Source organism: Teleopsis dalmanni, chromosome 1, assembly GCF_002237135.1.
Source record: "Teleopsis dalmanni isolate 2A chromosome 1, ASM223713v2, whole genome shotgun sequence".
In the NCBI taxonomy this organism is placed as follows: Eukaryota; Metazoa; Arthropoda; class Insecta; order Diptera; family Diopsidae; genus Teleopsis; species Teleopsis dalmanni.
Genome location: NC_051846.1, coordinates 213,686,478 through 213,713,835, shown reverse-complemented (window position 1 = coordinate 213,713,835; position 27,358 = coordinate 213,686,478). Strand labels below are relative to the sequence as shown.

The window sequence follows — 27,358 nt, the reverse complement described above, 5'->3', positions numbered from 1 at the left end:
GAATATTTATCATATTATTACTGTACCTTTGGCTTTTATTTGCTGATAACGTTCCTGATTATTAAGAGTAATGATTTCGATAACAATTAAACATAAATTTTCTTTAACCTCATAATTATCTTTAATGAATTCTAATTTATGGTAACACCTTATTTTTAATTTATGAATGAGGTTGTTAAAGAGCGTATGAGGTACGATGGTTTCAGTATAATCTATTGTAAAAATTTCAAAATAAATATATTATTGAAGACAGAAGGTATGTGTTCTTTATTTTCATAATACTCTACATAAAAAATTTCAATGTTATGTGTCAAAGGCTGAGTGGCTTATAGTGGGGCATTGGATATGATTATAATAAAATAGGTGCTGTTCTTAGGAGTATACCCATTTTACCCGTACGTGATATAGCATTATATTGCCGATAAAAGAATCGCGGTAACAAATTTAGGCACTCACAGACTGTTCCAGTAGCAAAGACAAAGAAATCGGTTTGGATACATAAGCAATAGCGCAATTCATTTCGAAACAACACTAGACAAAACAATTACTCTCTCGCTTTATACACATAGCCATCCAAACAGTTCTACAGTAAAGAGAACCCTCTCTACTTGTTGCTTTCGTGGCTTGAAATTGTCACCGCAATGATGATAAAATCTATGTTACAGGAGCGTCCAGGTCTACGTTGCGGTGACATTCGCCTGTTCCGACGACCAACAGGTTTCCTCCTTAAATCTCTGAGAATGAAAGACTTGTGCCTATTGCAGCAAGAACTGTCTTTGCCCAAATAAGATAAGAAAATAAACACGTGCTTAACAGTGCCTCAACTGTAGCTCTACTTTCATCCATTTGTTTTCATGTCCAAATGCGCTCGCAAATGTGAGCTCTATGTATTATTAGCTCCGCCAGTTGAAGTTGTGAGATTCCTTCAGTTTAAATAGTTTAATTCCAACATTCTTACCTATTCGCAAACGCGTACTCTTACCTTACATCATATAACTGCCCGTATTCGATTTCAGTGTTTTGTCTGACAGTTCTTGCAGCTGTTTAACAGTTTGGCGTTGGTTACAACAACAACGACAACAACATAAGAATATGGACTATATTGTATAAGTTTATAAAAAAAAGTATTTAAAAGTATAACTTCTGAATATTTGCTTGCTTAGCATAAAATCATGATATAAAAATTTTATGCATATTTAAAGACTGCGTTTTTATTGTAGTTATTTGAAATTTATGACAAACTTTTAAACAAATATAATATAATTAAAATGTGTGATGTATGATAATTTGTAAAACAATATTTTAAACATTTTTTAGATGTTAAATGCTTTTTCTATGTTGAACCACGCACAGATTCAGATGAGACATTTCCTGCAATCATATTATCTCTTCCCCGTATTCGCAAAACTTTTAACACGAAGAACGCTGTTTCGATTTGACTTCCTCATGGAAGTCAAATTCGTCACTTTGGTTACTTTTCCTTTATGGTGATTTTAGCAATAACAAAAGAGCTTCGAAAACCAAAAAAAAAAAACCTGGAACGCATTTGTTTGGTCTATATGTATATATATTTATATATTTTATTATATTTCATTTTTTACAATATAATCTCAGTATATAATTAATTAATCAATGATTTCAATTTATAGTTATGAAACTTATATATTTTAGTAAAAAAAAGTATCACAATATTAATCAATACTATTTAAATATTTAATGTTAAAATTTTAAATCTTTTTTGCTACGCATAAGATTTGCGTATGTGCTATTTTAGACATCAGGATATGTCAAATTAACAATACATGTTATATGAAATTATTTTTTTTAAAAATCTCTATAAAAATATTTTTTCAAAACCAGTTTGCTTAAACTTAATTAATTAAGGAACTCTACAGGTTTATTTTGTCGCGGTTTTCTGAATTCTGAAATACAGAAATACAGGAATACAGAAATTGATTAAAAATTAATTTGTTAAAAATTGTCTTACTTCTGTTACAAAATCGTCCATGAAAGCCATTATCACATTTACATGTTTTATTGGGCAAACATTCTCCGTGTTTGCAGGGCTTCTTACATGTAGAACGTTGTTTTCGTACAATTTCACAGTGATCACCGCCTAAACCCTTAGGACATCGGCATAAATTGGTTCCAATGCATCGGCCATTATTTTTACATGGTATTACGCATTTCGCTAAACATAAAGACAAATGTTTGTATTATCAACTTTTAGTTAACTTAGTTCTTACAATATTCGCAACGTAGTCCATAATAACCTTTTGAACATTGGCACTTATCTTTTTGTATACATTTACCTCCATTAAGACACTTTTCAGTACATATACCTAAAAATTGATATTAAAATATTAAAAATTAATATAATTTATTGTTTTTCAGAGATTTATTCAAAATGTTTAAAATATTTAAGTTCAGAGTAATTCAAATAGAACTTAATGTTCATAAGAAATCACTACATCAGAAAATGCTAATGACGAGCCATAAAACAAAAGAGACAAAACCTAACATACAAAAACGGCCATCGTCTTTAACAGATGAAATTATACGTGTAGATCATGCTGGGGAGCTTGGTGCAGATAGAATATATGCAGGTCAATTAGCTGTTCTTGGAAATAGTCCAATGAGTGATAAAATTTCTCATATGTGGGAACAAGAAAAATGTCACCGCCAACAATTCGAAAAATTAATACGAGAACATCGTGTTCGCCCAACAGTAATGACACCAATATGGAATGTAGCTGGTTTTCTGTTAGGAGCAGGTAAAAAATTCTTATTAATCTTTAATATATTAAAATAATGTTTAAAGGAACGGCATTAATGGGTGAAAAGGCTGCAATGGCCTGTACAGTTGCTGTTGAAACAACTATCGTTGAACATTACAATGATCAACTTAGGAAAATTATGGAAACAGATAAACCCGATAAAGTAAAATTGTTATTATATTCATTTAATGAAATAAAAATCTATGTGTATTTTAGGAGCTTCTTAAAGTGATTACTAAATTCCGTGATGAAGAGCAGGAACATCATGATACTGGTATTGAACATGGAGCGGAACAAGCTCCATTTTATGAGACAATGACTACTTTAATTAAATATGGATGTAAAGCAGCTATTGCGATTTCTAAGAAAATTTAATGTATTGGTGTATTTTAAAAATTTAAATAAAAATTAATTTAATGTAATTCATTTTATTTTCAACATTTCAATTAACCTTAGATATGTTCATTTTCTTACCTCCTTCACATTGTGTTCCTTGATAGCCATCGGGACACGTACAGACGGATGGTGCTGTACAATTTCCACCGTTTAAACAGTGTGGAAAACAAAAAGCAGTTTGACAGTATTGCCCAGTATAACCGGGGTTACATTGACAGATTTTTTGATTATTACAATAACCGTTGTTACCACATTTTATGTTACATTCAGGATCAGGTTCTAAAATTATAGTTTTTCAAAGAAATAAAGTATTATCCATTCAACACAAAAAAAAGGAAGAAAAAAAACAAATAATAAGGACGCAAGGATATGTTTGGATTTTTATTCTGACAATTTATAAAATAAATTTAAAAATATCAAAAGCTAACAAAAGCAATTAGAGGTATTCTATATACTCTACCTGGCAAAGATGTTAGTGAAGGATTGGAAGCATCTAGGCTGTCATACACACCTTTATGTGCGCATTCCTTTTTAAAGCTTAACCGAACTGGTGTTCCCGGTAGCTGTCTTCCTCTACGAGTTTGTATTGACAAGCCAATGTTAAACATAGCAGTGCCGGAGTTATTACCAGTGCATGGTAAAAATACGCTAAAATCTGTTATATATGTTGTAATAATAATTATTTAGAAAATTATAATTGTAATTCGGATAACTTACTTTTCTTTTCTTTTGGCACACCACCTTTTGCTTTGATTGATAACGTAGGTGCTTTTAAAATACTATCATCAAGTGTTTCTAAACGATCGAAATGATAACAATATTTTTTTGATCCAGATTTCCATGTAAAATTTACATAACTTATTTCAGAAGGTATAGTAATATACTTATAAAGATTCGCATCTCGAATATCATTAACTACATGGCCGTTTTCAATTGCATATATGCGACCATGTGCATAATCTTGTTTGAAAAAAAGGGCTTTACCATAATTTAGAATAAAATCAAATTTTATTTGAATTATTTTAAAGGTTTTATACATTACCAGTTAACGTCTTTAACTGTTGCTCACTTATCCAAAGAGATATGTCTTCATCATCGTTTTGTTTCAGAACATTTCGGTTTTTTGGATGGTTCCTTTTGTTATTATTTCCAGCTCTTTGACTAGTTTCAAAAGTTTCGTATTCATTTCTAAAACAATCTGCATTATTTCTGCGAATATGATGCTGTTTGCATTCAAAAAGGCTAATCCAAAACAGGGATAAGATTACAAACAAGTAAAGCAAGTTAGTTTGAAGCATTCTACTGAAACAAAACAAATTTTACTGTTTGATATAATAGTTTCAGCATAATATTTTTTATTTCATATGTACTAATGGAAGCGGATATTGCATAGTATATTAAATAACAATTCTACTATATTATATATATTTGGCTTTATGCTGAACAACATAGCAATATTATAAGGATACTTATTATCAGGATATCGCGATCCGAACGAATATTTTTTGCATTCAAATTTATTTTAAAAAATGAGGGAATATCTTGAGGAATATTAATTGTAGAATTAGAAGCAATTTGCTAAAACTATTGAGTTCAAAAAACTAATACATTTAACATATAAATGTACGGATACAAGTTCTTATATCAATTATGTGTTTGAAACAACTCCATTGCCATTAATTGTGTTTTTATAATTATTCTAGAATTAATTTTCAAATATATAATATTTGGATTAATATGAGAAAACTTTATCTAAAATTTGAGTAATGAAATTAATTTTCATCAGCCAAGTTTTTAAATACGGGCAACGAAAAAACTTAATATTTAAACCTATATTAACAATTATTTTTTTTAATACACAATATAAGAAAATTATTTTGTTTATCAACATTTTTTTTTACGAAACGTACAAGTTCTATCTGATAACCGTTTTTAATTATTCAAATTAACTTAAACAATTAAATTAAAATTAATTTATTTGAAAATTCGGTAATATTTACATTTCAATATCTTGTCTAGAGTCTTAAAATAACTCACGGTTACATTTGTGATCTGGGCGACAATATAGTTCTTTTATTTCTATATAATTGACTAAATATTTGAAATTTAAAGCATAAATAATGTGAAACAAATCTATACATTTTTAAATCTGTTAAATTATATATATATATATATATATATTAAAATTTGTATATATATATATATTAAAATTTGTGCATTAATAACAGCAAAGGTCTCCAATAGTTTAATAGGTATAATACATTATGAAGTATGCGTGGTATCTAAATTTTCAGTTTTCTAAAATTGAAATAATTTTAAAATTGATATAAAATTTTACAAGTATATATGTAAATAAAAGCAATTTTTTTTTCGTTTCAATTCTACCGTAAATCAAACTAAATATGAAATTATAAAACTTAAGCACTCACTGAATACATAAATCTAGATTTACACTATATTTGCTAATTTCGCTTTAAAATTATAAGAACTAAATATCGCACTAGACTTATTGAACTTTATATACTATAAGTAGTAGGAGAAAATAAAAATATTTTCATATGATCACATATTTTGGATTGAATACATTACTTGATGACATTTATTTCATTTACGCATTTATTAATTACTAGTTTTCACACATATGTATTAACTGTGCTCGTATAGTAGCGGCTGTTTGTCTGGCGTTAGTTGATAATAAGTAAGAGTATCCCTTATAAAAGTTGTCGTATTATCGTATTCGATTATAAACAAAAATTTTAAATTATAATTTCTCTTTAGATTATATGTAAAATTGTTTTGTTATAAACTATTTTCTTTTGCATATTCTTACGTGACAAATCTAACAAAATGCCGGCACAGTAATTTGTTTCTTGTATGTTAAAAAAAAAATAAACTATTTTAAGAATACAATGGCTTATATTATAATTAGTCAATGATATTGACGAAAGTGCACATTTTAATTATATTTTTACTTATACGAATTTTACTGTATCAACCATACTTTTCAAGAAACGAATGAAGTTATATATACGACAAAAGAAAAATGTCAAAAAGAAACTATCATAAATGAGAGAATGAATTCTCTCATTCTTGGTTCATATTCGTCCCCTTTCATTATATTTCAGGTAGTAGTCTTTCGAAATAAGAAACAATAAATCTGTTATTATTTATTATAAAAATAAGTTACTTTTTCTATTCTATGTATTTTCTATTCTAATCTATTGAAATTCATCAAAATTTTTATGAATGAATCAAAATGGTTATAAAATGTATTACTTACAAAAAGATATATTGCAACATATTATCGATCCACTTGTGTTTAGCATTTAATAAAACCTATATTCATGTATTTATATAAATAATATAGAGGTTTTTCGAACAGTAGTAAACTACAACAACATAAATTCATAATAAATAAAAAATTAATAAATATTAATAAAGAATATATTAATATATAGTTATTAAAAATATATTGTGGTTCATACAATAAATATATAAATGTTTAATTAAATATTTTGTATTCATCTTTTCATGTTTATAGCTAAAATTTATTAATTTTATTTAAAACAACTTAATCAATATGTGAATATTTGTACAAAATGTTTTATTATTAAATAATAGGCTATGAATGCACCCCGACCTAAAAGATCTATTGTGCACAAAATGTTTTACTATGGTGTAAAAGGTATACGAATTTATGCATGTAAATTTACGGAGCTATGATATTACCAATTTTTATTTGTTTGTTATTAGGAAATACAAACTGTTTCAAAATCAACTTTTAAATGTAGTTTTTATCTTTTTAGGTAGCGTTGCTTATTAGAAATATTAACAATTGATTATTTGATATTATAAAAGGATGATTTTCGTTTATGTTAGCTAAAATTTAAACAGTGTTATGAAAAGTTATTTCGAAATTGTTGTGAATATAGTTTTTATAAAAGGCAGTTTTAATATGCAATTTCCTTCTTAATTTAAACGATAAATTTATAAATCTCAATTTTTTTGCTTTTGTTTTGGTCAACGTTATTACCTCAAAGAGTTGTAGATTTGAAAGTTTAGGTTTAAATAGGATTACATTATAATGTACATATTACGTCAATCTTGAAGAATTTCCAAAGAAATTTTTGATTCACATATTAATATCCAATGTGGAACCGATGTTATACCGTAAATTGGATCATCCACACATTACGGAATTATTTCATTATTATTTTCAATATTTGTAGCGTAATTTAAATAAGAAATAACGAAGTGAATGACATCCAATGAAAGTTTTTTTTCGGAGTAAGGTTTTGTGTTGCCAACTATTGCAAGTCTTGGTTTATAGCTGTTCTCACTGATATCTTTCTTCTAACTAGTACAATGCGGAAGCTAGTGCAAGCAATACTACATTCAAATGATGTGTAATGTATCGTTAGTATGCCATCTTGAACAGATATTGATGATAATAGCTGCTTTACAGCAGAAAATGATCCGATCGACGAATACAGGATATAACAACCATTTGGTAAACTAGAGATTGACCATTCTGATATAATGTAGAATATATGGGCAGAATCCTACTTTTACAGAATACAGAAACAATTGCAATGAAACGAAACACTAAGTAGTAACCAAACAAAAAAATTTTGAAAGCAAACAGCTGACAATTATGATGCGTTATAAATCGATCACGAAGATTTAGACCACATGTAGAAAAAGACAGAATGAATGAAATAAAATTTAGGACAGAGCCTATTACCAATTTTGCTTAATAATTTTTTCGACAAAACTTATAGAAAACATTATTTTAAAGAAGAAACATTTTATTACATATTTAAAATAATTTTAATTTTTTTTTACTCAAATTACAGGTTTTTTTTTGCAATAAAATGAAAACAATTTGTAGTTTTACTCTATCCACTTTTAAAATGTTTAAAATCAACTCAGCTGTTAATGACTGATTGATAGCTACCTTAAAACTGTTTTTAATTCTTCTGCGTAAACGCTCTAAAAACAAATTTGAAAATTGTTTTAAAAGTAATTTTTAGATTATCGGAAACATAGTAATTGTTTGCGGAAACGTATTTAACATTACCGCCACCATATTTCATTGTATAACTAAAATGATTTTCTAGTAGTTTTAAATTGTGAATATGAAGTAATGGAACATATTGTTTTCGTTCTATTACGACTAATCTGCAATTAACATTTGCTTTATAAAAATGTATTAAAATAGTTGTTTTATAAAACTAATGTAGTATGTTAATGAAATAGTGTGTTCTGACGCATTTATTCATAGAAATGTGTAGCGCCTAAAACCATTAATATTAATTCGTTGGTAACGCGGTGCCCGATTTATCGATACTCAGAGGCTGATTTTGTCATCTTTTACAGAAAATTAGGGAAAGTGAAAAACTCTTTAATACATATAATTGTTTGAGCGAAATAGAAAAATGTTAGAACTAAGCTTTAAGTATTTAGTAAACCTTCTATCATCGCTGTTAAAATAAAAATCAAGATTTAAAGCAACAAAACTATTTAGAGAGGATAAAAACAAACATGAATGCTGCTTTACATAAAATTGGTACGTAAATAATTGCTATGAGTATTACCATATTCGCCAGATATGGAAAAATATTATTTACATTGCTTTTAGAGATGCTGTCATAATGTAGCAATGTTTAGCTTATAATATTTGCCTTTATATAGAGTGAAGTACGTACTAAGAGATTATTATAATTTTATGTTGCTTTACATGATTAGTAATTCAATAATTTAAAATACTCTGTGTGCATCATGTTTAAAAAATTTTTAGGAAACCAATATTTATTATACTACATTTTATATGAAGTTTTTTTTTTAATATGCTGAGAAATCTACGTTTATTGTGAGATATAGGAGACTGATACCATCCTAGGTTTTGCTTCATATGTAAATTATATATTTTGTTCTCATATGTGTATCAGCCGCTCCTATTGATTGCACCACATTTGACACCTGCTAAAGTAGATTTTTTTAAGCTACACAATTTAAATATTATATATTATTTAACTAATTTAAATAAAAACTGTGAATATGACTGCTTATTTGAAAGTGTGAAATGAAAATTTTAAATTGTTTATATTAAAAAGTCATCTGTGTTGTTCTCTTCATGGTGTTAAATTACTTTTCATAGTCTTCAACAGTTTATAAAGATTATACAAAACTTTAAAATACAAAGGGTTAGCTTTACGCTTCTGGAGAGTGGATTCTCTACATGTTTATGTTAATGTTTACATAAAGAAATTGTTAAAAAATATGATGGTAGACTTTAACTTGGCAAATCTATTACGTTATCTATGGAGAAGTTTCTTCTCAAACTTTTGCATAGATTGCGATTATTGACAAATTCTTCAATATCCCGTGGGTTCATGTTTCCAAAACTGTTTTGATTTGTCAAGTGTAAATAACTGAATTTGAATCACGTCCTAACGAACTTTGAAAACAACGTGTAAAAACGTTAACTCTGTATATCATAAAAGTTGTCAGGGATATTTAAACATATTGTTAAAAGGTTTTATTAAACAGATAATTAACCTGGGTTTATCTAAATTTAGATGAAGAAACACATGAAGCCTCTTTGAATCATTTAACATGTCGGACAATGTATACTCAAATTATTTATTTCTGCTATTAAAGGTATCAATGTGCTATTAGGTATTAAAGCGATGTGATAAGTAGAGAACCCACAAAACGGCTCAATTTTTTCTGATAGGTGTGTCTAATGCAGCTTTCCATTGAAAACAGTTTTTTAATGGTACTATTAATTTGACTTCTTTGTAGGATATAATAGCTGCGTTTCAGCAAACATGATCCGCTCAATGATCTGAATCATCTTTGCTGAAACGATAGGGATCACGTTTGAAAATAATTGGCAACGCATGAAATATGCCAGTTGCGTTTGGGTACAAAATTTTTTAATTTATGTGAATAATTTTGGCGCTAAAAAAATAAGTGAGAAAATTTTGAATACAAAAAATCTAAAAAATGGAAAATAAATAAAATCTGAAATGTGTGAAGTATGAAATGTAAGTTTTTATTTAGTATTTACTTAAAAACTTAAATTTAATTCTATAGTAAATAAATGAAAATTGCAGATTTTATTAGAATCATCGAGCGAAACTGACTCTTCCATTCCCTTTTTAAATACTAGTTCAAGTGTATTAAGCTCAAGGAATGAAGTGTATTAGCATGGATATAGTGGAAGTTTTGTGGAAACGATCAATAATTCTTCCGTTAAAGATTATTTGATTGGTATTTGCGCATAAAAAATACAATTGCTATATATTAATTATGTTTCATATTTGAATAAATTTGTTAATAAAATCCAATCAGCAAATACAAAATAACCGTGGTGGTCACAACTGAACGAGAGCAATGAAGGAAATTTACATATTTTTGTGGTATATGACAAATATAAATACTTTTCGCGAATTTGATATTTGTTTTGGCATATCAAAAGCTTCTGTATGGAGAATAATTGAAAGAACTAGTGATTAGCTTATAATTAGGCTTATTTCAAAAGGAAGCATAAATATAGCTTAAACTTGCAAGCAGTTTGCAATGGTTTTTTTATAAACGTGTATGTTGGAGAGCCTGTTTCCTTATGTATTGTTCTGTTTTAATTAAATAAATGTATTCAATTTAATGTTTATATATTCATTTCAAATTAATTGATTTTAACAAATTATCAAACAACACTTTTTTAATAATAATAAAACGTAAATAATTAAAGTAATAATTTTAATTAATTTTAATAATTTTAATTTATAGTAATAGTAATAATTAAAGTATTACTTCAAACAAAGAAATAAATAATAATGACATATTAAATAAATAAGTACATAAAATAAATAATAAATAAATAAAATCAATAATAAATAAATATAAATGTAGATTTGTTTATAATTTTACTACACCATTGCATCGCATTGCCAACCCCATTTGCATTAAAATACGTTCCACTTTTATCTTTTACATACATTCCACATTGAACCAGAAAGTGAACCAGATCAATTGCTGGTTCACCCCATTGTTTTTGTTTTGCATGTAAAATTGAGCGGATCATGTTTGCTGAAACACAGCTAATATTTGCAAGTGGGACCGCATCCCTTTTTGATTCATACTAATATAAATACCTACATATATTAAATAAGTGCCTCAACGGAAATTTTGGATTAGGTGTTCATTGCCACAGTAATGTTTAAATAGCAATCTCTGAAGTTAATTATGTTCGTCAGTAATCTGTTATTACAATGTAAGGCTATTCCCTTCTTACAATATATATAATACAATATATATATATTTATATATATATATTGTACATATTGTAAATATATTGTAACTTATTATACCATATATTTATAATAAGTTTTATCAATATTTGATATGACTAAACGTTAGTTTTGAGATTAGTTCCTAGATATTACCGTAGAGATATTGATAGGTCATCATGTATTATTTATTCATTGTCATCTACAACTGTTCCACCTAAGCTGTTTAGTTTTTCTTAAAAAAAGAATGGAGGAATAAAAAAAAATATTGTAATTTTAAGAAAAATTTTTTTGGAGTATGAAAATAGAATAAAATTAGTTTTCGAAGGGTCAATTATAACCTTATTTTATTACATCTTACTTATTTGGCCACAACAACGCGTAAACGGGTTTTGGCTTGACGCAGCGTGTCTCTCTTGGCGCCTCTGCTGCATGCACTGCTCTCCAGTTTCGTACATTAGGTCCGGTTAGTGCAAGCTCAAACCTTAACTTGATCATTCCACCGGAGACACGATCTGCCTCTTTGTCTTGTTCCCCCAACTACCACTTCCAATACCTTTTTTGTTAAAGCATCTTCATCTCTCCATTCTCCAAGTCAACTAAAAGTATTCTCTTACTATTATTAAGACAAATTGACCGTATCTTATCAATTTAAACAATTTCCTCATTATCAAGATTAGAGATTAGAGACTAGAGAATCTCATTTTGGTGTTATTAATTTCTACTCATATTTTTGTTAACATACTATATAGCCAACACGCTTGTGTACCAATTTAAAGTTATTGTCTTAAGGCTCAGTTAGTCGGTACGTATCATAAGAAGTGAAGTCAAAGCGAAATGAACAATCAACCATACCTGTGTATTTGATAGAAACAAAACAAACAAAAGCGGCGAACTTTCATTTAAAATTACATGAAATTACATGAAATGCATACAATCATATATTAAAATTGTTTTTAAAATAATTATTTATTTATAATTATTAAAATATAATTCCATGATTATATTTATATTTTAAGACAATTCAGTAGACACCTCGATACAGCCTAATATATTATTGTCGTCGCATTCAAAAAAAATAAGTACTCCAACGCGAACTACAGCTTCGGCACTATCTCCCACTCAGTTGGCATCAGTACCGAATACTGTAGTTGCTTCTGTATGCAATACTTCGGGTCATAAAAACAGCTTAAAAGGTACAAAGCTAGCAAGAAGAGCTCGCTCCTTTAAAGACGATTTATTTGAAAAAATATCCCTTATACGAACTCCAACAAATACTTTGGGGAGGTAAATATTAAAATCAGTACATTAATATATTTTTTTAAACACATATTTTAAAATTAGATCTCATTCTCCACATAGTCCGGGAAATAAGAATGCGATAAAACTTCAACATAGTGCAGAAGAAATGGCTAAATCATCACAATCTTTAGAAACTTACGTAAAAGATATATCTAATGCTCTTAAACATTTCAAAGATGTTATCTTAAAAAAAAAATTAGAAGTACTCCCCGGAAATGGTACTGTGATTTTGGATACAATTGCAAGCATGTATTCCGGTAAAATAAATTAAGAGAAAACTTTTGTTTGAATTAAAAAAATGAAGCTTATTGAATTTTTTGGTTTTAGTTATCCAGTCGTATATGTTAAACGAGAATAGCACATTGCTTCTGTCAGCAACACAACAAGTTTATCAATGTCTTGGAAAATTGATAAAATTTTGTGATGAAGTCATGCTCAGTGATGAAGATGACGAATGTGTTTCTCTTAGTAATGAGAATGTTCGAGACGTTGTTGATTTGTTAGAGGATGCGGTGAAGGTAGTTATTACCATAGGATTAACTTTAAACTTTAAACAAAAAAACGAAAATTTTTTTATTTCTAGAATCTTGTGTCATTAGCTCAACAGAAACTAAAAGAAAAAGAGCATAACTCGTTTGATCTCGCATCTTCTTCGCAGGAAAAAGCAATAATTAATACTGCAAATAACAGTTTAATGCGTCCGCCAATTGAGCTGGCTGGAAGAACATCTCTACCTGACATAACATTAACACCAAAGTATAATTGATAAATGATAACTATATATTGTTTGCACTAAATTTAAAAATTTGATATATTAATTTAGAGAGCGTGATATTTTGGAAAAAACTAACTCAAATCCAATTCGGGCATCGCATAGTACAGAAAGTATTCTAAGAGATACAAGTCCTCCACCAAAACCACCGCTTCCAAATAGGTAAGATTATGAACAATTCATAAACTATTTAAAAAAATATATACTTTGTGTATAGGTCTGATAATCCGCCTCCAATACCACCAAAAAGACGCAGCCAACAACAACAAAAAAATCGAATTTCAAACAACATCAGCATTAATTCAAATTTGGATTGTGGTTCAGACATCTCCATACTAAATGTTGGTGTTGATCAGTAAGCAAAAAATAATATTTGAAATTTTAAAAAATATTCTCAAAATAATCTGTTTACTAGTTTATCTGTCCGATCGAGATCTCCCGATGAAAATTCTAGTCAATGCTCACTTGATTCTGCTTTAAACCAGTCCCGAGAGGAAGAAGAGTTAAAAATACTAGGTTTAGAGAATAGTTTGGATGAACAAATTTTTGAAGAGGATGTTGAAAAAATATTGACATATAATGGTAATTATGATATATATTAATATTAAATAAAAATTGATAAAAAGAAAAAGTACAATTAAATTTGGTGCGCTCGCAAAATAAATGCGAATTTATTTGTGTACGTGAAGGTATTATAACTTCAGTGTTTGTTTAAAAATTTGTGTTTTCTATAACCAATAAGAATATTGAATATTGAATATTGCATAGAGTGAGCACATTTATATAGAACTGTGTAAAATAGAATTATATTTTCGTGAAAATGTCATTAACTTGTTTTTTATAATAAACAGAAAATTATAACTGATTTATTTAATCTAAAATTCCAAACAAATTTTCAAAATTTAGAATCAATGAAAGGAAGTCAAACATTCAAAAACGAGGAAAACAAACAAAATGTTTTTGTTATGGAAGATGGTAGTGGTAATATTAGTGTCAACAATTGTGCTGCTTCGGTAGCTGCAGGAATACATAACGTTGCCCTTGCAACAATGTTGACTGGCAACTGCAATACAAATAAACTGGAAATGCAAAATTCCCTGAATAATCGGCATTCAAATGAATCGGGTACAAAAATATATTGTATTTTTTTTTTTTTTTTTTTTTTGATTTTAATTAGTGTTTTACAGAAATATATTTATAATTTTAATTTTTTTAGTGTTTTACAGAAATATATTTATTTTAATTATGTCTTGTAACGTTTTATTTTTATACATTAAAAAAAACGCGAAATGATTAAAATTCAGATTTATAATTTATATATTATTACAGGTTTCGCTTCGGTAAGGTCATTTGGAACATCTTCATACAGCGTATCGAAAAGATCCTCTGATTATAGTTTTGAATCATCAACTAAATCAAGTAGTTCGGAAATCGCTTTTGGTACTGGAGAAGCTTTTGGTGGCAATGAAATTTTGTTTCAACAAAAGTTGTATGTTTCGGAGGCGACTGCTGGTTCAATAAGTTCAGAAAAGTCGAATGCGGAATTTACAGATAAAATTTTAAATACAGCATTAATATCTAAAGTTGATGATAATCAATTTATTAGTCATGCTAATAGAGTCAGTTCAGAACATATTGAAAGTGATAAATATTTATTCAATCAAATGGGTTTACTAAACAAAACAAACAGTCTTGACATATCTTCTTCTGGCTTAGCGTCTTTAATTGACATTACAAAGCCAGCATTGCCTCCTAAATTAGCTAGAAACAAAGAACAGATGGCTTTACATTCAGAAAACTTTGAGGAAACTGATGATTCAATCAGGTAATATAAATTAGTTTTAGTTCAAAACCCTTATTATTATTGTTATTTATAAATTTGTTTTCTATGTCATAGAACGATTACTACTCTCTAAAATTTTAAAATCTAAAAACCTAAAAGCATTTAAAATCCAATTTGGAGTTCATTATAAAAAGAAATTTTATTTATATTATTTAATGTTTTAAGACAGCATGTTATAAAGATAGTTTCTTATTGCATAAAGATAGGTAGTATTTTATTGTATAAAGATTAGTTATCAACACGTATATGCTTTTAACGCGGTGCAGACTATCATTTTTGAGTGTCATTTATCGATTTTCTCTCTTAAAATCGATTAATGACTCTCAAATATGATAGTCTGCAGCTTTGAATGACACGCAACCAACATTTTGTGAATGATAGTCTGTTACCCAAAAACTTATTTTTTCGTTATACAAAAGCATATTTTTGCATTGTTGCACTAACACATTTACAGCGTGCGCAAACATCCTTATTCTTCAAAAATTTTTCTTGATTGATAATTCTTGAAAGTGAGCAACATCATCAACATTATTTTGTTCTGTCTAAAAGCAATGTTACTCAACAGGCGAGATTCAACAATTATTTTGCAAATACGTAGCGAACTTATGGTTAGGATGAGATTTAAATTAGATACGGTAGTTATAAAGGTGATTAATGTGGAATGATAAAATGGTAATCTCTATATGACAGTTCAAGAAACTATTTAGTTCAACTACATATATAATTTTGTTGTTAAATGTTTAGTTGTCGATAGGTAGGAAGAGGCTAATAATTTTTTTTGTGTAGTGTTATAATAGTATAAAGCATTTTTAAATAACTTTAGTTACATAAGTATATTAACTAGTTTTGTATGCAATAGGATAAAAATTGTAAAATTGTTATTTAATGAATTATATAAAATAATCAATATAATTAAGATAAATATATTTTTCATTATAGTGGTAATTTACATGAAGCACCAGAATTGCGCCAACATAATAAACTTCACCAACAACAGATTTACCAATGGCAATCAAAGCACCAAAGTCTTATTGAACCTAGAACTTCTGGAGGAGTTTCAGGAAATTATGATGCATCTGGATCAGTTGGTAATCTGACAGAGCCTCCTCCCCTTCCTATTAAAAAAAAGCACAGTAAGTGTATTATATAACCGAGATAATTTATTCACATATTTCGTTTTTTACTTATATGTTTAAAAAATATGAACAAAAAACTATGGGTCTATTTTGGAATTGCTGTAAATTGGCAATTTTATATCAATTATTTCCTTTTTTTTTTAAATATTATATACAATATTTTCACATGTGATTACAATTACAATAATCAAACAGTTTTGAGAACAAAAGTAATACTATTCACATTTTTATACACTCATCGAAATATAATGCAAAATATTTACAGTGTCAAAACAATAATGACACTGAAAGTATTAATATTAACAAAAAACACAATTCTGCAAAATATAATATAATATTAAAAAAAGTTTTAATGAATATGAATTCTTATGATTTTCAAGTGTTTCAAAGTGTGGCATTTTCGGGTAAGTGACACTATTCTTAAAAAATTCCTTGAGTTTATATACACATTTTGTATAATTACAACGTACACAGCTTTTATTATTTTATTAAAGCTATTTTCTCAGTTATAAGTGAATGAAAAATTGTTTATTTATCTATTTGAAGAATACTTTCATTGCTTAAAAATTTTTAGTTAGTCTTTCAACAGACTTTAATATGACTTTAATAAGAGCAATATTTAAGTATAGCTTTCATACGCTATGGTAGCAGTTATGCTTTCTTCATTAAATATTCTTTTGCTGCAATATATTACTAACAAATTATATTTCATCCGAAAAATTTGATTGAATGTTAAACATATCTTATTCACTTATTCAATTTCTTAAATTTCCATTTCAATACGTTTATATGTAATAAGCTTGATATAAACGATGATATGTACTAATTTCACTTATTAATACGATAATTTATATTTACTAATTACAGTCTTGGCTTATATGGAAATATGTTCTGCATCTACACGTGCTTTCGAACAACATCGCCATACAGTGCATTCGTATAATTTAAATAGGAATATTACGCACAGTCAAACAATGAAGTAAGTAAGGCACGTATACGGATATGATATATGAGTGTTTTTCAATTTGTCTATAGTATTGTAGCTTCTACCAAAGATTTAAAATCGCCAGATAGTGGAACACCACCAGCTTTGCCACCAAAAAATTACAAACAGCGAAAACAAATTTCTAATCCGCCTACTATTATTACCACACCTCCTCAGAGTCCAAAGCCTTTAAATTTAGAGAGCTGTAATGAAGCAGTACGATATGGCCGTGTTTTACATAATGTACACGGCAATGAACAAATGTCTACAGTTTGTGAGGAAATTTTTGATCTGAATGGAGATGATCAGTTTAATGTAGTGTCGCCACATAATTTGATAAAAGAAGAAGATAAAAATGAAATAAATGTTGACAAAAGAACGAAGTTCCAAAGTATGAAAAATAAAAAAAGTATGGAAGAATTTACATCCGATCTAACTAATGATGAAGATGAAGGAATTGATGTTGTATCAGGCAAGCAAAGTAAAAAGGTAAATAAAATTAGTTCAATATCATGTTTAAAGATTACATATAAAATTATTTATTTTATTTATTTTTTAACAAGATTTTTGGCTTGACAAATACACTTTCGAATCAAAATCTCCCAAATATGTTGGAAGAAATAGATATTACGCCGTTTATAATATTTAAAAAGGAAAGCGAGGATGGTCCCGAAGTAAAAGGCGGCTATATAGATGCTTTAATTGTTCATGCAAGTAGGGTGCAGAAAAACTCTGATAATGGTTAGTTATCATTAAGTGTTCTTATAATAAATTAAATATAATTTTATTATATAGCTTTCAGTGAAGCATTCATAACTACGTTTCGAACATTTATTCTACCTGTTGATGTTATTGAGAAACTTACACATCGATACACCTTTTTTTTTTGTCAATTAAGTGATCAAAAACAAAAAGCCGCCAAAGAAACATTCTCCTTATTAGTTCGAGTTGTAAATGATTTAACGTAAGCTATTTAATATAATGAATGTATTGAACATAATAGCATTAACCTAACTTTACTTAGGTCGAACGATTTAACAAATCAACTACTCAGTTTATTGGTGGAATTTGTGTATCAATTGGTTTGCTCTGGCCAATTATATCAAGCGAAGTTATTACGAAACAAGATTGTTGAAAAGGTTTTTGAAAACATGTGTATTATTAATAATATTGTTACAGCCATGTATTATTAACAGGTTACAATTTACAAGGAACAAAAAATGCCAGTTTATCAAGATGAAATGCATTACACTGTGACAAATCAACCTAGTTTGCTTGATTTGAAGTCTAGTGATATAGCTGAGCAAATGACTCTGCTTGACGCTAACCTTTTTCAAAAAATTGAAATTCCTGAAGTATTGTTATTTGCCAAAGAACAATGTGAAGAGAAATCTCCTAATTTAAATAAATTCACTGAACATTTTAATAAAATGTCATATTGGGCGCGATCAAAAATATTGATGTTATCTGATGCCAAAGATCGAGAAAAACATGTTATCAAATTCATAAAAATCATGAAACATTTACGAAAAATGAATAATTATAATTCCTACTTGGCATTATTGTCAGCATTAGACTCTGCACCAATTAGAAGGTAAGAATAAATTTGCAATACTGCTTAATAATATACAATTTAACTTAATCAAACATAATAGACTTGAGTGGCAAAAAACAATTACTGAAGGCTTAAAGGAATATTGTACATTAATAGATTCCAGTTCAAGTTTCAGGGCATATCGCCAGGCATTGGCAGAAACAACTTCTCCCTGTATACCTTATATGTAAGTTTTGAATATTAATTAAAATATTGGTTCATTTATAGGCAGTAAGTATAAATGTACATCACAGCTAAGAGGAAAGACTGTAGATATAAAAATCGTTTATATGCAATGTTGAGAAAGAAAGAAATGCAATACTTTATATTTTTAGTATGTACAAGATTTATCATATTGATACTTGATATGTGTTATTTTAAATCTATTCTACAAAATTGCGGATACGTTTTATACTATGTTCAGACACACCTTAATTTCGCAAAAATTAATTTTCGATTTGTAAACAAAAAGTATGATCAAAAAGTACTTTTGAAATTAACTTAATTTAATTTTTACGAAATTAAAGAAATTTGGTCGTCCGAACATAGTATTAGAAACAATAATACTAAATACAATATTGATATAATAATAATATTATTAATAAAACTATTATTAATAATATTGATATAAATCATTCTAAAACCGAAAAATAAAGTTCGTTGATGAAGAAGGATCAACATTTTATCAGTAATTGAGTAACTGAGATTCAACTGTTGGTAAAGTCAAAAAGTGACTTGACAATTATTTTTTTTTTTTTTTTAAATTTTATTTTGATTTTTATTGAATCTTCTAAAAATCAACTTAGAACTAACAATAAATTTTCGCTGCTAATTGCTGTATTAAAATATTTGAGAAAAGAAAAGTAGATAATTAATTGTCCTTAGCCAAAGCTTCGTCCAATTTCGTTACCATGTCGGGCGTTATTCTTGAATAGCCGGGTTTATGTAGTTTTTTTTGAGTCGCTGTGTACCAGCGCTTTGGGTAAGGTTGCTTGCAAGTGGATTTTGATGGTTCCTGAGTTTGATTTTGTACTTTTGTGTGTTGCTGGTAATTACATCTGTGACTGTGTCAATTCGAAGATCTCTATGAATATTTGCGTTTTTTATATACCAGGGGGCACCGACTATTTGCCGGAGGATTTTTGATTGAGTTCTTTGAAGTTTTTCAATGTTTGATGGAGAAGCAGAGCTCCAGAGTTCAATTCCGTAGGTCCATATGGGTTTCATCATTGTGTTGTAAAGTTGCACTTTATAGGTGAGATTAAGTTTTTATTTATCAGCCAGTTTAGTTCTTGTTGTTTGAGTTTAATTTGGGTTACTTTGGTTTCTATATGCTTTTTCCACGTAAGCCTTCGGTCGAGGTGCATTCCTAAGTATTTGGTTTCATTGCATTGTGGTATTACTTTTCCATTAATACGAAGGGCAGGGCAGGTATCTCGTCGTAGAGTGAAGGTTATGTGTACACTTTTCGATTCGTTAACTTTTATTCTCCAGAGATCGAGCCATTTTTGCAGTTTGTTGAGGTGGTCTTGAACTGATTTTGTGGCTGTGAATGGGTCGTCACTATGGCTGAGAATGGCAGTGTCATCCGCAAATGTTGATGTTGTTGTACAGTCACTGGTTGGCATGTCTGCTGTGAAAATCAGGTACAGCAAGGGGCCCAGAACACTACCTTGGGGTACACCTGCCATAATGGGGAAGGCATTGGAGACAAAAGAATTTTGTTTTATAACAAATCTTCTATTTGAGAGATAGTTTTTGATAACTGAGGATATATTGTATGGTAAATGTTTCTCAAGTTTCCAGAACAATCCTTCGTGCCAAACTTTGTCAAAGGCTTGGGTTATGTCTAGAAAGACGCCTGAACAATACTGCCTCTTCTCAAACGTTTCCTTAATTACTCGTACTATGCGGTGTTAGGTATTATTCTTTTCTTATTTATATATGGCATTAGTTGTTTTATAAAAAGTTTTTCAAATAATTTTGAGAGAATTGGAAGCAGACTTATGGGTTAATATGAGGTGACTTGAGCGGGGTCCTTTCCGGGCTTGGGTATCATCATGATTTTGGATAGCTTCCAGTCGTTTGGAAAATATGCAGTCCTTAAAATAGCGTTATAAATAAAAAGTAGTTGGTCTTTGGCGATTTGTGGGATCTCTTTCAGCATTTTCGCTGTAATTAAGTCGTAGCCTGGGGTTTTTTTGGTATTTAAATTTTTGATTTCGCTTTTTAGTGGTTTTTTACTGAAGCAAATTGTCATATTGTCGTTTCGTGTGGAGTAAGGCAGAGAGTCAAGTTTTGTTAAAGTAGAGTTTGGGGTAAATACATATTTAAGGTGATTTGCAAAAGCAGCACCCTTTTCCTCATCGCTTTTAGCCCAGTTTCCATCTGTAAGTCGGAGGGGTGCTCTGTGTATAACGGGCTTTTTCTTGAGTTTAGTGGCTTTCCAAAGGGAGTAGTTTGTTGTTTGCGTTGGAGACAACTGTGGAATAAAATTTTCGTATTCTATGCGATTTTTTTCTTTGAGTAATCTCTGAAGTGCTTTCGTCAGATTCTTGAGTTGTTTTTTAATACGGGGGGATCGTTGTTGTTGCCATTGGCGTCGTACTTGTCGTTTCTCCTGTATAAGGGTTGCAATTTCGTTCGATGTATGGTAGTTTATAGGTTTGTGGGGTATTGGGAGTGGGGTTGATATTCGAGCGGCTTGTTGAAGTAAAGCTGTGAAGTCCTGGACTGCCTTGTCAATTTCAATATTTGATTTTAAGGAAGTGTCTGTGTTAATATGTGAGCTAACATATTTTTTAAATTTTAGCCAATTTGTGTGCTGGTTTGTGAGCTTTTCTTCAGATTTTGGATTGACTATTGTTGTGTTTCTAATCAGAATAAAAGTCGGCGTGTGATCAGAGGAGAGTTCTAAGGATGCCTCGGTAGCAATTTGATCTCTTTTTAAATTCTTTGTTACTGCAAAATCAATGACGTCTGGAGTTTTTTTCCGATCTGAAGGCCAGTATGTTGGTGTGCCAGTGGAGGATATGTTAAGGTCGAGTTTTGATATCACGTTCATCAGGGATTTTCCTTTTGGTGATATAAGTCTTGAGCCCCAGAATGTGTGTTTGGCATTGAAGTCGCCGGCCGCTATGAACTTGGGTCCAAGCTTTGTAAAATATTCTTCGAATTAAAGTTCCGTTATTTTATACCTTGGTGGACAATAGATTGAGGTTATATTCAGACCTTTTATGTATTCTTCTAGACATATGCTTGTCGCCTGCATATATTCTGCTTCAAGGGTTTGAGTTGGGAAGTGTTTAATGTGGTTTTTTATGAGGATAGCAGATCCGCCTCTTGCTCGTCCACTGGGGTGTTTCGAATCGTAGAGTATGTAACCAGGTATCTTAAAGTAGCTTTTCTCGTTAAAATAGGTTTCTGAGATCAGCATGACGTCAATTTGATGTGATTGTAAAAACAATACAAGTATACCAAGAAGCAAATTTTGATTGCATTCATGGTTTGGATAGGATTGAAAGTAAGATATTTTGATTTTGAATCATTCCCTGCATCATATTTTGCATGGTGTTCATAAATTGTGTCATGTTTTCCATAAACAGTTGGATCATGTTTTCAATATTTGAAGATGGTTTAGTAGAGTTTTCATTTTGGACGTTGCTTGGGCCAGTGAATCCTCTAACAGCGTTTGCATATGATATTTGTGTACACGTATTGTTGGAGTCAGATGGAGCATTTGGCTGAGATCGCATTTGAGAAGGGTGTGGTGGGATTACTGACTGAGAGCGGGGACGCAATGCTGGAAACATTCTTTGTTTTTCGGTAGTGTATACTACACATCCTTTATAATTAGCGGTGTGGTTGCCTCCACAATTTCCGCATTTTTTTGTTGTTGGGTCCTTCTTATTTGATGTGCAATCTTTAGTGCGGTGAAAGTCGCCACATGCAACACAAACACTACGAAGTGTGCAATAGGACTTCGAATGTCCATATTCCTGACAATTAGTACACTGCACCGGGTTTTTACGCTTGTGCGGTTCTTCTACTGATATTTTTCTGTGTAGTAGGAATTGTAGGGAATAAATTGGATGAACCTCGTTTGATTTGAGTTTCTTTCCTTCAGGTTCAAGCTCTATTTTATAAAGTGGTGTCGAAACTTTATCGCGGTTTTTAATCTTGTATATAGATTTTGATTTAAATCCTTTTTCTTCAAGTGCTTCTTTAATTTCTGCTGTATTCAAATCTGGTTCTATTCCTCATATAACTACTGTTAATCCTTTGGCACTTTTTAATTGATAGGTGTAAAAATTTTTTCCATTTTTTTCGAAGTTGTTTACAACTGCTCTGTAATGTTTTTCTTCGTTGATCGAGATTTTTGTTTCATCGACATTTCCTTTACGAAGAGGCACAACATGGAATGAATCTTTCCCAATACTTTGTGTTAGGGAGTATATAAGAGCGTTTGAATTTTTTTCACGCAGAAATATGGGTGGCGGTTTCTGGGTGGGGGCGGGTCTGGTATTTTTATCGTCTTCGGCTAGAACGGCAAAACGATTCGCTGTCGAAATATTTTCTATTTTTCGAGTTTTTGTCGAGATTGCATTGTTAGCATTTTCTTGTTTCGGGCTACGTTTTCTTTTTATGATTTGAATATATTTATCCATGCCACGGACTTTGGGTGAATCAGGATTTTTTGCTATGTTACTATTCTTTTGCAATATATTTGGCAATATGTTAACATGTTGCGCTGATGCTGTGTTATTTTTCGAAGATGTTGCTGGACTTTGCGGTTGGTAGCTTGATTGTTTGCAAGAATTTTCACTTACCGAGTATGAGCGTTGCCTTTGGGTTTGGTTGTTTAGCATTGTTGTTTGGTTCGTGGTTGGCTTCTCAGAACTACCATCTGCTGTTGGGTAGCATATGGGTGAGTGGTTTGTGCCTCCGCTATGCGAAGGCGGTGATCTATTAATTGGCATATCGTGGTTGGTATCGTGGAAGTTAGCTGAGCAGCCAACTGTCTCTGAGTAATTTGTTGTGAAAAAGAAGCTTCTACTTTTTAATTATTTAATTATAAACCTTTAAAGTTCTGTTTTAAATGGCACGAGAAAAATAGTATGTATTTAAAAAGAAAAAATATAAATATATATTATTAATATAAGTATAATATAAATTTATAATATAATAAAATATAAATTTCAATTTTTCTTAAGAATTTATCAAACAATAAATTTTTTTTTTTTTTTTGTTTTGAGGCGTCCTTTCGCGTATTTATTTTGAGGCGTCCTTTCGCGTATTTATTTATTTTATTTATTTAGCATAAGTTTGTTATTTAATTACACAATTACACAATTTTTCAAATTTGCGATTTGTAATTTGTTTAGCTATTCTACCCGTTTGCAACACTTTTTTGTAAATTTGTTTTTGAGCTTTTAAGCTTAGTTTGCTGTCTCTATCAGCTGTTTTCAAGTGTGTGTGAATTTGGAAAAAAGTAAACAAATTCGAAAACAAAATCAAAATTTACTTTTTTCGCAAAAATAAATAAATATAATAATATTTTATTTTATCGGGCACTATTATTTTTTTATTAATATTATTTAAGAGTCACTGTCTCAATTATTTGTGATGAGTTCAATATCACTTTTTAAGTTTTTCGCTTAGAAAACACTGAAAGTTACGGAGTGATTTTTTTGCGCGCCAATGTTGATCACAAGCTTACTTGACAATTATGACAGTAATTTACATCAACAAAATTAATCTACAGAAAAGATTGTTAAATGATATAGTACTACAAATTTATTAGTTGTTACTAATTTCATAGTCGTAATGTAAACATTTAATTCTAATTCACAATGGAGGTTCAATAATTGTGCATTGTACAAGTTGTTAAAAATAAATTGCATTTCCAACTGCTTAATACGGTTCCAATAAAATATTCTAATAATTTAATTCAATTGATTATAAATTATTAACTTAGTATATTTGTAAATTTTTATAAAGCCAATGTATTTTTTATGTATTTAGTGGGCTTGTACTACAGGATTTGACATTTGTACATGTTGGGAATCCGGATTATTTGAAGGAAGGTGTTATTAATTTTTCTAAAAGATGGCAACAATATAATATAATTGATAATATGAAGAGATTCAAAAAATGGTACTGTTCAAATAAATTTTACTAAATATATTAAATATATTAAATAACTTTAATATTTTATAGTACTTATCCATTTCGTCGTAATGAACGTATAATTCGCTTTTTTGAAAATTTCGAGAACTTTTTAGGTGAAGAGGAAATGTGGCAAATTTCAGAAACTATAAAACCACGTTGCAAAAGACCAACACGCAGTTAAATAATGTTAAAAAGCAGTTATTGTTTAATTTAAGAGCTCTTATATGAATAGAAAAAAATCTATATACACTTTTAACTTATTTAAGTTTGCAGTTTCCTACTAACATTATTACAATCAAATAATTATATTAATTAAATATAAATGGTACTATACTAAATAATTAATCGAACATTACACACAACGAAAGATGCAACTTTTTTTGCAAAATATGAAGGACCTATCAGAACAAAGAAGAGTCATTATTTTAAACTTACCAAAGCAATGGAATAAAATTCAAGTGAAGTTTACTAAGATACCGAATAAATTAATATATAATTGCATAGAGAATTTTTAAACGAATATTTAATAATTCATGCTATATGAAGTTCAAATACTTTTGCTTCTTATGAGTTTATGAGTGCTGATTTTTCAAGTTTAAAGTTAGATAATTTTAAACTCATAAATAATTTATTTTAATTATTATTTAAACATGCAGCTCAATATGATTTTCTAAATTTTATTGTTTTTAATTTGTAAATATTATATTATACAATTATTTTTAATTAATGTATGTCTATATATGTTTCTAAAACAATGAAGCATACTACTTTTATGTATTTCAATACATAGTATAAAGACTGTCTTAGAATAACGCATTATAAAGATATATTATGGCATATTAATAGTTAAATAAGCCACACATTTTAATAAAAACTATAATCTTTACTATACAACTTGATAAATTAGTTACATATATGTATAAAATTTCATGAACTATGTAATAATAATTTTGTAAAATATCGATAAGTTTTTATGTATCAGTTTAAATTTATGTTAAAAAAGATTAAAAATTCATTGAAGTTAATAAGTAATATTATTGGAAGGTTTATATAACTAACATATTATTATTGGATTTTTCTTTTAAAACAGTAGTAACTAATTTTCAACTAACAAATTTCTTAAGTCAAACTAAGTTATTTGTAGTCTTGTTATTTGTAGTTTTTAAAATAAATGTTATTATTTAATCTGTAATTTAATTAAAAAAATTTTTCTATTAATTTTAAATAAAAGTGAACTGAACGTAATACAATTGTTTGTTGCCTACCATTGAAAATACTTTGTTTTGAGGTTTTCTAAATTTTTTTATTCATTTCACTCAATTTTACCAATGCTTTCTTAAGATTGCAAAGATTCTTCCCAATTTGAAACCACTTTCGGCGAGATTGACTATTATTCCATGTATAACATTCCTATCTGGTCATGGATATTTTCGAAAATATCTTTATCTATGCGGATCAGACGAGGACGATGTTGCGCATACTTTCTTCAACTATCAAAAAATGGCATGGAGAAAGAACACTGCTTGCAGAACAGAATATGTAGGTCACCTCACAGTCACAGAATATCATTGAAAAATAATAGAACAAGCAAAAAATCTGAACAAAATCACACATTGGAAACGTGCTCAGGCAAAAAAAGAAAGACATGGATACAAACTAATCAAAAACGATGAGCAATCTGAAGATTTTCCAATTCGGATCAGGAGTGGGGGCGTTAACACAGCTTCTACGAGAAGCATATGGCATTGAGAATCAACTTATAAGGAATCCTCTCCGAAGTAATGCAAAAGCAGTAGGAGTCGGACAGACCATTCCGGCATTAGTCGGTTTAACTGTGCATAAAGCCTTCCATCTATTAATGTGTGATTTAATTACTTTGTAATTCGGGACTTTTATTTACTTTTTAGCTGTTGAATTAATTTCAACAGCTAAAAAGTATTATCGTTAAATTCTATATTATATTTAAATATGTTTATTTAGTATGTTTCTTTTTAATTAAAGCGATAATTTATTGTTAATATGTTAATTGTTGTTGCAATGCTTGCTGGATATATACGCATAACGACTCAAAAATTTCTAAACCTC

General features: G+C 29.1%; 3 protein-coding genes across 12 annotated transcripts; 2 read left to right on the top strand and 1 right to left on the bottom strand.

The window, feature by feature from the left end:
* Positions 1 to 172: 172 nt before the first annotated feature.
* On the top strand, positions 173 to 3,199 carry LOC119671885 (5-demethoxyubiquinone hydroxylase, mitochondrial). Of its 2 annotated transcripts, none has more exons than XM_038082721.1 (4): positions 173 to 256; positions 2,395 to 2,774; positions 2,828 to 2,940; positions 2,994 to 3,199. In XM_038082721.1, exons 2-4 carry the CDS (start codon positions 2,408 to 2,410, stop codon positions 3,150 to 3,152), a joined length of 639 nt encoding a protein of 212 aa, XP_037938649.1. In that variant the 5' UTR covers positions 173 to 256; positions 2,395 to 2,407; the 3' UTR covers positions 3,153 to 3,199. The 2 variants fall into 2 exon arrangements, with proteins under 2 accessions (XP_037938649.1, XP_037938648.1); XM_038082720.1 differs by having other exon boundaries at positions 2,822 to 2,940.
* LOC119671884 (protein shifted) lies at positions 1,648 to 6,185 on the bottom strand. 5 transcript variants are annotated; one of them, XM_038082715.1, is made up of 8 exons: positions 6,004 to 6,185; positions 4,216 to 4,472; positions 3,891 to 4,151; positions 3,634 to 3,828; positions 3,252 to 3,452; positions 2,247 to 2,342; positions 1,988 to 2,191; positions 1,648 to 1,922 (listed from the first exon to the last, which is right to left on the bottom strand). In XM_038082715.1, exons 2-8 carry the CDS (start codon positions 4,469 to 4,471, stop codon positions 1,876 to 1,878), a joined length of 1,260 nt encoding a protein of 419 aa, XP_037938643.1. In that variant the 5' UTR covers position 4,472; positions 6,004 to 6,185; the 3' UTR covers positions 1,648 to 1,875. The 5 variants fall into 5 exon arrangements, with proteins under 5 accessions (XP_037938643.1, XP_037938647.1, XP_037938646.1 ...); XM_038082719.1 differs by having other exon boundaries at positions 3,685 to 3,828; XM_038082718.1 differs by having other exon boundaries at positions 3,891 to 4,133; positions 6,004 to 6,172.
* Positions 6,186 to 8,565: 2,380 nt separating this feature from the next.
* On the top strand, positions 8,566 to 26,479 carry LOC119671883 (guanine nucleotide-releasing factor 2). Of its 5 annotated transcripts, none has more exons than XM_038082710.1 (21): positions 8,566 to 8,742; positions 12,490 to 12,757; positions 12,815 to 13,029; positions 13,100 to 13,290; positions 13,356 to 13,528; positions 13,596 to 13,706; positions 13,762 to 13,899; positions 13,960 to 14,126; positions 14,451 to 14,669; positions 14,874 to 15,369; positions 16,327 to 16,520; positions 16,904 to 16,927; positions 17,391 to 17,502; positions 17,559 to 17,997; positions 18,072 to 18,249; positions 18,304 to 18,472; positions 18,533 to 18,647; positions 18,705 to 19,102; positions 19,164 to 19,289; positions 25,127 to 25,258; positions 25,322 to 26,479. In XM_038082710.1, exons 1-21 carry the CDS (start codon positions 8,718 to 8,720, stop codon positions 25,452 to 25,454), a joined length of 4,023 nt encoding a protein of 1,340 aa, XP_037938638.1. In that variant the 5' UTR covers positions 8,566 to 8,717; the 3' UTR covers positions 25,455 to 26,479. The 5 variants fall into 5 exon arrangements, with proteins under 5 accessions (XP_037938638.1, XP_037938639.1, XP_037938641.1 ...); XM_038082711.1 differs by having other exon boundaries at positions 12,833 to 13,029; positions 25,322 to 25,454; XM_038082713.1 differs by lacking the exon at positions 14,451 to 14,669 and having other exon boundaries at positions 25,322 to 25,454.
* The last annotated feature ends 879 nt before the right edge of the window (positions 26,480 to 27,358 follow it).